The 11,694-nt window shown below is 47.8% G+C and overlaps 1 protein-coding gene across 3 annotated transcripts in view; it reads right to left on the bottom strand.

Moving 5' to 3' along the window:
• Window positions 1-445: 445 nt before the first annotated feature.
• The window catches only part of setd5 (SET domain containing 5), a 36,403-nt gene continuing 25,154 nt past the window's right edge, over window positions 446-11,694 (bottom strand). For 2 of the 3 annotated variants that reach the window (XM_038276659.1, XM_038276669.1), the window contains exons 17-25: window positions 11,155-11,272; window positions 10,710-10,939; window positions 7,943-7,999; window positions 7,372-7,845; window positions 7,020-7,112; window positions 3,473-3,681; window positions 3,290-3,396; window positions 3,136-3,209; window positions 446-967 (exon numbers count right to left, since the gene is read on the bottom strand). In XM_038276659.1, coding sequence (XP_038132587.1) covers window positions 479-967; window positions 3,136-3,209; window positions 3,290-3,396; window positions 3,473-3,681; window positions 7,020-7,112; window positions 7,372-7,845; window positions 7,943-7,999; window positions 10,710-10,939; window positions 11,155-11,272 — 1,851 coding nt within the window. In that variant the 3' untranslated portion in view covers window positions 446-478. The remainder of the gene's footprint in view (window positions 968-3,135; window positions 3,210-3,289; window positions 3,397-3,472; window positions 3,682-7,019; window positions 7,113-7,371; window positions 7,846-7,942; window positions 8,000-10,709; window positions 10,940-11,154; window positions 11,273-11,694) is intronic. The other variant, XM_038276676.1, reaches the window with a different exon arrangement.

Raw genomic sequence — 11,694 nt, 5'->3', positions numbered from 1 at the left:
GGTCGGAGAGGAACCCAGAGATCCCAGCAGCAAAGAAAAGGTCCGCTTCCTGAACGCCAAGCGACCCGCAGCAAATACAGCACGGGCGGCGCCGAGGCGCGCGGGGAAAACGGTCTGCAGCACCATGAGTCCGAGGACCCGCACGTCTTCAGCAGGATTCCGGATTCTTCCCAAAGTTAACCCCCCAAACAGAGCAGAAAATGAACCAAACCAGCAGAACGTGTCCAGATGGATGCGGAACAGCCGGTTTCCCTCCTGGAACCAACCCGACCGCTGAGGGAAACGCAGGAGCCAAACCCGAGCCTGATGGAGCCCAGCCGGTTACCGTGGTGACAGGCTGCATGCGTCCGGTTTCAGGGTTCCTCTCGATGTCCTCCTGAAAACAAAACAACCAGAAAAGGAGGAAACGTCTCCAGAAGTTCTCGCTCCTCTAATGTCTCTCCATGTGGTCCCTGGCCCCCCCCTGCGGACCCCAGTCCTAGAAGCTTCCTGACTGCGTCCTTACTCCGGGGCCCTGGTGGGGGGGGTGCTGGTACTGACCGAGGGCCGCTCCCTGCGGGGAGTAGTGCGAGGGTCCAGGAGCGCCCGGCAGCCTGGAGCTGGCCTGCAGCGCCCCCTGGCTCGGGCTGCTCGCCTTCAGGCTGCGAGACGCCTGCTGCGGACCCCCTCTAGAGGCCTGAGCGCTCAAGTCCATTTTATTGTGTCCGGGGGCCCGGGGCCCCGACGCTTCCACTAAGCTGCTATTCAGGGAGCTCGTCTTTGGATGGTCGCTGCCGTAGCCGTGGAGCCCGTCGGCCCCGCCGCCGCCGCTCTGCTGGTGAAGGGAGTCCGAGACGAGCGCGGGGGTGGGGCTGGGGTAGGAGGTGTGGAGGTCTGGGGACAGTCCTGGCTGGGAGGAGGAGGAGAAGCGGGGGTAGAAGCTGTGGCTGGGGGAGGGGCTGTCGGCCTCCTGATGACTTTCTGTAGACTGGACACATGGCGGCGGTTAGTACACCTTCAGGAGCAACAACCATAGTAACAGAAGCTAATCAGGATATTCTCATGGCCTCAGATAATGGACTTGTATCTGTGCTCGTCCTGTTGGATCTTAGTGCTGCATTTGATACAGTTGACCATAATATTCTTTTAGAAAGACTTGAATATTTTATTGGAATTAAAGGAACAGCACTAGACTGGTTTAAATCTGATCTATCTGATCGAATTCAGTTTGTTCATGTTAAGGATAGATCTTCCTCATGCTCAAAGGTTACCTGTGGAGTACCACAGGGATCAGTGCTAGGACCAATTCTCTTTACTTTATACATGCTCCCAATTGGTAGAGTTATTAGACAGCATGGGATTAATTTCCACTGTTATGCTGATGATACCCAGCTATATCTGTCTATAATCCAGATGAAGCTAACCCATTACATAGATTACAGGCATGTCTTGAAGACATAAAAACCTGGATGACTCTTAATTTTCTGCTTCTGAATGCAGACAAAACAGAAGTTATAGTCTTTGGACCAGATTAGGGCTTCAACAACGAATCGATAAAATCGATAAAAATCGAATTTTAAAAGCGTCGGCAACGAATTTCATCATCGATTAGTTGTGTCGGGCGATTAATGCGTCATCCGCCGCCGCCTTCATCACTGCCACTCGATTGAAACGGGGGAAGAAAAAATAAAATACGGCAGAGCGAGCCAGCGCCGCAGGTGAGCAAAGGCTGTTTTCAAAAGGCAGAAACGTCAACTGTTCTAATGACCGATACCGCAAACGGAAGCTGCGTCTCAATTCGCAGACAGCCTGCGCTTCGTAAGGCGAAAAAAGTCGTAACATGCAACTTTAGTAAAAACAAATGAACATGGCGCGGAAGCACCGCTGTTATGATGCAGCACCTGAAAAGGAAACACGATGGAGCCTTCGATGGCGTGAAGAGAGCTGATCAGCAGGGTGAGCGGCCATGTTTGTTTGGTTTTAAAGTGGGGAAACGTAACGTTAGTTTCTCAGGTAGCTCATCTGATGCTTTCCTTACCGTGTTAGTGGGTTACAGACAGGGATAAGGTTGGCTACTTATTTTACTTTTAATTTCATTTGAATTAGCTTAAGCAGCGTTTACATTTACTTTATAAATAAATTAACTTGCAAATTATGAGGGCAAGGCTTTTAAAGTTTAAATCTTCTGGCAAAGATAAAGTAAAGAAGATCCTGCAATTTATGGAAGTAAAGCAGAATAAAATCCAGCAAGATCAGTAATATGTCAATTAATTATCTGCCACATTCCCATGTAAATATCTGTCTTTGGAGGATGTGTTTTTTAGCACCCCTAGTTCTCTCATTTTTATTCCAAATACAATTTATAATTTGAATCACAGGCTATTTTTATCTCTATGGTTCAGTATTTTCTCAAGTAGCAACTTTAACTGCTATACTTTCCTGTCTTAAAAGGCAGAACTCTTCTAGTCTAAAAAAACTCATTTGTTGAAATGGGGGGGCCTATTGTTGGAACCCCTTAGGGGCTTTAAAAACAAAAATGTCTTTTTTTGCGCTTTATGAAACAAAGTAGCCTATATTTTGTGGATGTACAGCTACATTTCTCATGTAAGTTTGCGTAGTTTTAACACAAACATTTATTTTTCATATTGCACCAGTACAGTTAATGAGCAACCTGTACTTGTGTGCTTGTTTGTTCTGAATAAAATGTTTATTTTGGAATAGAGGTTAATATAAAAAATATTTTTTGTCCGATTCATCGATTGATCGAAAAAATAATCGGCCGATTCATCGATTTTTAAAATAATCGTTAGTTGCAGCCCTAGACCAGAGTCTTTGAAAAAGAAGCTGATTAGTTTGTCACTTCATTTGGATGAGATTAAACTGATTTTAGATAATAGAATAGAAACAAACTGAATTAAACTCTGGACTTTGACTAGGCCATTCTAACACTAGCTTACATTTACATGGAGTTTGATTGTGTCCAATTCCTGCTGTAAAGTGTCCAAAGCTGAAGTGTGGATCTGGCTGGTAGGTCCGCCGTGGAACGGAATCTAACCCCAACCCTTCATCAGAATTTACTTTTACTTTCTGTCACAAGATCTCCCCGTCAGAAAAAAATCCCTCCTTTCTAGATGCAGGTGAAACCCTGCAGACTACCTGGTGTGAGAAGACTGCGTTGCTCTTTGTGGAAGACGCCACGGGTCCCGCTCGCCTCTCGTATCGGTCAGCATCTGGGAACAGAGTAAAGCATCAGAGACGGACTCGGTGGGTTCTTTCATTTCTCTGAAACATGGAAGGTCTCTGCTTTTACCCGGCTCTTTGTTTGCTGAGCCGTCGCTCTTCCTGTAAATGCGATCCATCTTGATGCTCAGGACTCGCTGACCTTCCCTTAGACGCTCGACCGTGGTCGGGACCATCCTTTGAACGACACGAAGCCGGCTGTGATTTCTCTGTTACCATGAACGCGCTTTGAAATGTCACCGCAGCTTCTCACCACTGGTTGTTGGACTCCTCCCGTTTGGACTTCAGCGACGTCCTGTGGAGGTCTGAATGGCTGGCCTCCTCCGGGGGCGGGGCCAGAGTGTTGGAGTGCGGGGAGGCCGGGGGCTGCCTCTGCTGATGGGAGTCAGGCCTGCTTCTGGCTGCTGCTTCAGACTCACGGCTGCTGCCCGCCTTCCTCTTGCGGTATTCCAGCAGAGACACCTGAAGGAAGAGGAGGTGTAATGAAGATCAGGCTGCAGACACCTCCCATCGCTCTGTGATGCCAGGCGGCCAAACCAACCACATTATTCTGACAGATGAGAGGCCACATGCAGCACTACCCACATCTGCTGTCTGGAAGGAAAAAAACAAATCTCCTGGCCCCGTTTCCTGGCCCTGGACACTGACTTTGAGCTCCTCCTTACGTCTCTGCTGTGGATCGATTGTGTTCGCTTTGAACATCAGGCAGGCAACGGAGGACGCAGCACGCCATGATGCAACCACGCTCAAAACTCCACAGAAACACACAAAGGTTCACAGGGGGTTCGAGCACACACACACACACACACACACACACCTCCACTGGTAACAATGAGAGACTGATTCGGCTGCATGTCATCAGCAAAGAAACAAACAGGGAGGTCACCACATGGTCACAGCGACATGGATGGTCTGGCCTTGGAATGAAAACAGGACTGCCAGCGTTTATGAAGCAGTTATGGAGCTCCTTTCTACAGCCTGTTCTGTTTGGGAGGAACAGCTGGACAGAGATAAGATCAGAAGCAGAGCAGGTTGAGGCCAGCGGCTGGGCGCCCAGCGCAGAGAACGCTTCGTTCACGCCGCACGCGCTTTGAGCCGCAGAAGCAGCCGTTGTTCTGTCAGACCAGCATACCATTTCTTCCCGTGATGGATGGATTTCTTCATCCAGCTGCAGACTGTGGCTAAAATCATTTCATTTATAAAATCCCTGAAGTCTGGTTCACCCTAATCAACTGTCTTTAGATAGAAAATATCCAAGATGCTGATCTCTGTGAGATGAGTTCATCTTGGTAAATGTAAAGGAGTCTGACTCTGCCAATGTCTGAAAGAGCCTAGATCCTGCTAAATCCGCTTCTCTGAGCCTCTAACTGTATAATAGTGCTATTATTTCACCAGAGCAATGAAATAAGCGGTATTTGATGCATCTCTGAATAATCCCTCTGAGTTTTGCTGTCTGAGCAGCAGCCCCTGCCTGTCCCTCCAGGAAGCCTTAACTGCCCTGCGCCCGTACCGTAGTCGGACAGTAACTTCATCCGATGATGAGAGGCAGAGCGCCGTGATTCCAGCGGCTCCTTTACTAGCTAATCTGAACAGGGCAATAACTTTTCTTTTTTAACTCATGCCTAAATAATGAGAATCCAGTTTTTAGGCTCTGCTCAGCCTTCAGAAGTGGTTTAATACGGTGAAATCACGAAATAGGTGACTTCACCGTAAAGACGAGGGTTCTTCTTTGGGGACGGAAGAAAACTATTTGATTTAGACAAATTTATACCCATGTAGCGCTAAAGGTATAATAGGGGACTTTGAAAGGCTTAAAAAGCAGGTTAAAGCATCTCTAATAACATCCTAAACCAGTTAGTCTATGGTGTGCAGCTTGGATCCTAAACCAGTTAGTCTATGGTGTGCAGCTTGGATCCTAAACCAGTTAGTCTATGGTGTGCAGTTTGGGACGGACTGTAAAGCGGTGCCGTTCTTGGCCAGATGTCTCCCAAAAACAGATCTCTTAATCTCAATGAGATCCACCTAACTTCAGCTTTGTCATAACACTAAACAGCTCCTGATTAGTTTGATGACAAAAAACCATGTCGTTCAACCAGTAACCAGTAACCGCTGTGGCAGCCAGAAATAACGTAAGCCCGTCTGCTGCAGCCAGGGATAACGTTAGCCCGTCTGCGGCAGCCAGGGATAACGTTAGCCCGTCTGCGGCAGCCAGGGATAACGTTAGCCCGTCTGCGGCAGCCAGGGATAACGTTAGCCCGTCTGCGGCAGCCAGGGATAACGTTAGCCCGTCTGCGGCAGCCAGGGATAACGTTAGCCCGTCTGCGGCAGCCAGGGATAACGTTAGCCCGTCTGCGGCAGCCAGGGATAACGTTAGCCCGTCTGCGGTAGCCAGGTGTTAGCCCGTCTGCGGTAGCCAGGTGTTAGCCCGTCTGCGGTAGCCAGGTGTTAGCCCGTCTGCGGCAGCCAGGGATAACGTTAGCCCGTCTGCGGCAGCCAGGGATAACGTTAGCCCGTCTGCGGCAGCCAGGGATAACGTTAGCCCGTCTGCGGCAGCCAGGGATAACGTTAGCCCGTCTGCGGCAGCCAGGGATAACTTTAGCCCGTCTGCGGCAGCCAGGGATAACGTTAGCCCGTCTGCGGCAGCCAGGGATAACGTTAGCCCGTCTGCTGCAGCCAGGGATAACGTTAGCCCGTCTGCGGCAGCCAGGGATAACGTTAGCCCGTCTGCGGCAGCCAGGGATAACGTTAGCCCGTCTGCGGTAGCCAGGTGTTAGCCCGTCTGCGGTAGCCAGGTGTTAGCCCGTCTGCGGCAGCCAGGTGTTAGCCCGTCTGCGGTAGCCAGGTGTTAGCCCGTCTGCGGCAGCCAGGTGTTAGCCCGTCTGCGGCAGCCAGGGATAACGTTAGCCCGTCTGCGGTAGCCAGGTGTTAGCCCGTCTGCGGTAGCCAGGTGTTAGCCCGTCTGCGGCAGCCAGGTGTTAGCCCGTCTGCGGTAGCCAGGTGTTAGCCCGTCTGCGGCAGCCAGGTGTTAGCCCGTCTGCGGCAGCCAGGTGTTAGCCCGTCTGCGGTAGCCAGGTGTTAGCCCGTCTGCGGCAGCCAGGTGTTAGCCCGTCTGCGGTAGCCAGGTGTTAGCCCGTCTGCGGTAGCCAGGTGTTAGCCCGTCTGCGGTAGCCAGGTGTTAGCCCGTCTGCAGCGTGTTCCTTATTATTCCCCCACTGAATGTAAAACGTCAGAAGAGACTATTAATACCAGGAGGTGAAATGCAGCTCCTGACTAGCTTTGAATGTGGTGATGTCATCAGGACGATTCTGTTCTAACTGACCCAGATTTATTCTTCGTGCTCCCGTTCTCCCCGAGTCCAGACTTTCCTGTATTCTTCTCAAGAACAGACTTGGCGAGGACACATGTCCGTACTGGCGTTCTTGTGAATTGAAAAACGCTCACTGTGTGTATTCTCATACAGGTTTCTTCTCATGTAGCCTGGTGGATATAGTCAGTATACTTTTCAAAGGAAATATCGCTGCTCTCCAAAATACTTTCTCCCAGTTTTTTGTGGAAGAAACTGCTTCATGGTGACGATTCATGAACCATTGGCCTGATGGCAACGGATGAGCGTTTCCACACAGAGATGAGTTGGGCTGAAATGGCTCAATAACCCAGAGGTTCTTGGGGACTCGATGCATGTTTGGGGGTGGGGGTGTCAGAGCATGGCGTGGGTGCTGAATGCAGATGCAAAAAATTAAAAGCCAAAACAATATTTACATGCACACTTCTAAAGATGTATTTGTAGGGAGCATATTCACCATATTATGTACTGGCTTGTTTTGACTTCTTACTGCTATAGGCTGGTATTCTGCCTTTCCTGTCAGCAGACTAATGGTATGCTGGTTGGCCCTCTGCCTTGGAAGAAAAGCGGAAGAGAAACTTGGCAAAGAGTGTGAAGGAGCATCAAGGGGGGAAGGGTGGCTGAGGAAGGAGAGGGAGCAGATCTAAAGAGATTCAGATACACAAAAGCAGCTACAAAGGTTCCTGCTAACAGAGTGGGACGTGACGAGCTGACGGGGGCCACAGAGCGCGCTGGAAACACATCATGATGTTGTTGTTGCACTTAAAGACATGATTAAGAAACAACATTGAGGATGGGGGGGAACTTGCCTTCTTCTTCTGCGGAGGGTTACTGGTGTGAGGGGAAGTGCTCCGATCCGGGTAGCCCGCTCCGTAATGGCTCTCTCCGAACGGCGACATGGAGCCGGAGCCCACGTCCCCTACCAGCCCCTGTCCACTTAGGGAACTGTGTAAGGAATCTATGGGAGAGAGACCCCCGTCCACCTGGGAGTGGCGGCGCTCCGAGCTCAGAGGGATCCCCAGGTTGGCGTTGAGGGGGGAGCAGGTGTAAATGAGGTTGAACTCTGTCCTGAAGGCCCTCTCCCTGTTTTTGGAGTCTGAGGAAGGACACGGCACAAGGTTAAGGGACCCGGCCCCCGCAGACGACTGGCCGCGGCAATCCTGCCCTGAAGCAGCTGTGGGGAAGTCGTCAGACGTCGCGGCCGCCGGGTTCTCCGAGCTGGACGGGAGCGGCAGGTCCACAAACGGGGGCCTGGGAGAGTCAAAGCCCGCCTGCAGAGAAGGCTGATGGAAGGGAGGAAAGAGAGGGAGACAAATGGTGACTCTGGAGACCGAGAGCTCAGCCGGCCGTCACATTTGGAGCCAAGCTGTGGGAACCAACCTCTGGAGAGATGGACTCTGGTCGGTGGACAGGAGAAGCCTCAGGAGACGAGATGTTCTAAGGATGGAAAACAGAGCTGCAGTTAAAGTCCATTTCTCTGCACCGAGCAGGTATATAAAACAATCAATGGAATAAAATGATTTATGTTCAGAATAAGGACATAAAACCAAACGTCTAAAAGGGTTCCTACAGCACAGGGAGGTTACATTCAAGGCTATTAAGACTTTTTACTGCCACTTGAAATAAATAAATAAAAAGTTATGACCAACTTCACAATAAACAAGAAAATCCTAGTAGCAAAAAATTTACACGAATGTATATTTTAAGCTAAACCGTTTTTGTTTTTTTTGACCCAGTAGAAATGGTTCAAATGTTTAAAAACCTTTGCTACATTTAATATCCAAAGAGCCATTTTGCTTTTTCAAAAAAACAACATATTTGTTTTTTTTTATCTCATATAGGAAATTAATTTCCATCTTAAAGGAGAATTCCGGTTTTTAACACTTTCAGCCCATTTTCTGTAGTGTCCAGGATGAAATCGAATGATCGACACCAAAATGTTGACGATTGCTCCTGTCTCTGCTTTTTGGCTCATTTAGAATCCCCCCCTGGCTGCTTCAGAATGGCTTCCATAGTGCATGTCCGATAATGTTCTTAAAACAACCTTAAACGTTCTTTTTTTAAAATATGCTACTCACCGGGTCGTCAGCGCTGTTCAATGACGTTCCAAAAAAAGTTTCGTGAAGAAAAACCGTTCCTGTCTTTTTTTATTTAGCATTTTGTAAATCCCAGAACTATTTTTTCCGATACATCACAACCGCTTATAAACTTCCGCTTCCCGTTCGAATCTGAAGCGTTGCACACTCCAGACCACTAGTTGGCGACGGTATCCTCTACCGTCAAACTCAAAGTCCAATATGTCCTCCTCAAGAATCCACCTTTCGTATTCCATTTTCAGAGTTTCTTAAAGTGTTTCACAGAGACGTTAGCACCTCGACGTCGGAGTACACAGAGTGAAGCAGAAACACTTGGGCCTTGCGAAAAGACTACAACTAAGCGTAAACAGGCCCCATTTCCGTTTCCGGTGGCGGAGGGATATTGACTATTCCAACAGAACTCAATGGGATTTACAAAATGCTAAATAAAACACTACAGGAACGTTTTTTCTTTACGAAACTTTTTTTGGAACGTCATTGAACAGCGCTGACGACACGGTGAGTAGCATATTTTAAAAAAAGAACGTTTAAGGTTGTTTTAAGGACATTATCGGACATGCACTATGGAAGCCATTCTGAAGCAGCCAGGGGGGGATTCTGCATGAGCCAAATAGCAGAGACAGGACCAATTGTCAACATTTTGGTGTCGATCATTCGATTTCATCCTGGACACTACAGAAAATGGGCTAAAAGTGTTAAAAACCGGAATTTTCCTTTAAACAACCAACAATTTATTTGCTTTAAAAAAATATTCAAAACAAAAATTCCAAGCTAATTAAAAGATAATGGCTCTAAAAACATATTTCAGTTTTTTTTTATGTCCTTCTTATCCTTCTTATAAAAAAAACACTAAATCTTTTAAGACTGATATTTATGTTATAGTAGCTTATTTAGCTCTTCATATAGATTTTAGCCACTGTTAGGAGCTGCTGTAGAGGGTCCAACAAGCAGCAGGTTGCAGTAGATGAACGACCAAACGTTACCCAGAGGTTTGGTGCTACTGGTGCCGTTGCTGAATATGCTGTGGAGGCGTTGCAGAGACGAGGCTGGAACCGAGCACAGAAATACCTGCTGCTATGATTTTGACGCTTCGCATGTCTGACTCCATTGACCAGATTCGCATCGTGCCTCATCTACCTTCCCTGGTTCTGCAGGAAACTCTTTTCGACTATTTTCATTGAATTTATACTTCGCCACGTTGTCCTGATAAAAAGTTGGCTGCGCATCGCTCCAAGGTCAAGGTAGGGCTGCAACTAACCGTTATTTAGCAAATTCATTATTCTGTCCATTGTTGTTTAGATTAATAATCAGAGAAGAAAGTGTTTTACAAAATTAAACTAGATAAAAGTAAAACTTTTCCCCTTGAGGAGTTCTGCATGACAGATGAAAAAGTTCATTTAACTTAAACGCTAAATGTTTATACATTTTTGAACAATTTCCGTATAATCCCTGCTCTCAGTGGGTCGTTCTGTCAGATAAAGGCTTGTTTTACAGTCTCTATACTCCAGTTAACCGTGGATTACTGAATCAGTTGACAATCATTTCAATCATCGATTAATTAACTAATACATTTTGTTCACCCCCTGTTCGGCCGCAGGATCATTTTTATTGGTTCCGTTATCGGGACGGTCACAGCAAGCCGTTTGCTAAATGTAAAAAAAAAAAAAAAGGCAATTATTTTAATATTTTATACGGATTACATAAAAAAAAAACACTATTTGTGACGTGGTAACTATTTTAAGACATTTTAATACTAATTGAGGTCTCAGTTTGATATGAAGGAATTTGAAGCCGGCTCTGACGTTTCATTCACCGCTGTAATGGATAATGATGCAGAATAAAACCTGAGACGAACTGATTGATTTGCGTTTTTTTTACATCTAGTACAACTCATCTATGACTCTGTTGAAAAAAGGTTTTTTATCTCAACAAAAACCGGACTTTTATTTTGCCATGGTATCAAGCAGAAAGCATTTTTCTGTGTATTACTGTCGGTAAGGAACCACGGTCCGCTTCACCGTCCGTCGTCTCCTCCTGCTTGAGGCTCTTACCTCGAACTGAAGCGGCGTGTTGCAGCGGCTCGTGGGCAGCGACGGCATCGGCGAGCAGACCACGCCGTTCAGCAGCAGGGGGCCACGGAGGGAGGGCAACAGCGGGTGAAGCGAGTCTTCGGGGAGCGGTGGCGTGATGGGCGAGAGCGGACGGAGCAGGTGGTTCAAGGATGCCGGCGTGGCCTCGGCGGCGTACTTATGCTGCCGCTTTTTGAACGGTGTGCTGATGTCTGATAAAGAAGAGAGGAGAAAAGTGACAGACTGCTGCACCCTTAATGCACCAGAGAGCGTCATCACAGATCCTTCCTCCCAGCAGGAGATCTTTCTGCTGCTGTAAACACCAGAACTTCCCCACAGTGGGACAATAAAGGGATTTTCTACTCTATTCTAAAATATAACATGAATGCGTTCACATGGGGGGGGTCATAGGAGGAGGGACGCCTACCGCTGCAGAGGGGGTTGGGGGTTGAGCGGCTGCTGGTGCTCTGCTGCGATGAAGTGGACTCGGTACCGTCCTCCAGGCTGGTGGAGCAGCTCTCGTCCTCCACCTGTTTGATCCATCTCTGCATGGCGACAACAACAGCATCAAGTCAACATGTGACGGACGGCCCGCCGGCTAAACAATAACAACACTTTTTATTTGGTGCACCTTTCAAAGCACTAAAGGACACTGTACAAGTATAAACAATGAACACTGTCATCATTAGGAGAAACAACACAAACGAAACACAGGAAACCAATGGGTTCCAATTTTTTAATAATCCCGGGGAGGGGGGGGATGCACACCGAGATAAATAGTCATCCAAAGTGCTGAAACGAGCGGACGGAACGAGGTGAGCAGCAGAGGAAGGTCTAAGTATGAGAGACGGAGTCATTTGAAGTAAATCAGAGAGATATGGAGGGAAAGGTTTGGGTTAAAAGTTACTAACAGGATTTGAAATGAATGAACTTGAGAGGAAGCCTGTGGAGCTGCTGTAGGACTGGG

The sequence above is a fragment of the Cyprinodon tularosa genome, unplaced genomic scaffold (genome assembly GCF_016077235.1).
Source record: "Cyprinodon tularosa strain WSP-4 unplaced genomic scaffold, ASM1607723v1 ctg1006, whole genome shotgun sequence".
In the NCBI taxonomy this organism is placed as follows: Eukaryota; Metazoa; Chordata; class Actinopteri; order Cyprinodontiformes; family Cyprinodontidae; genus Cyprinodon; species Cyprinodon tularosa.
This window is presented reverse-complemented; position numbering and strand designations above follow the sequence as displayed.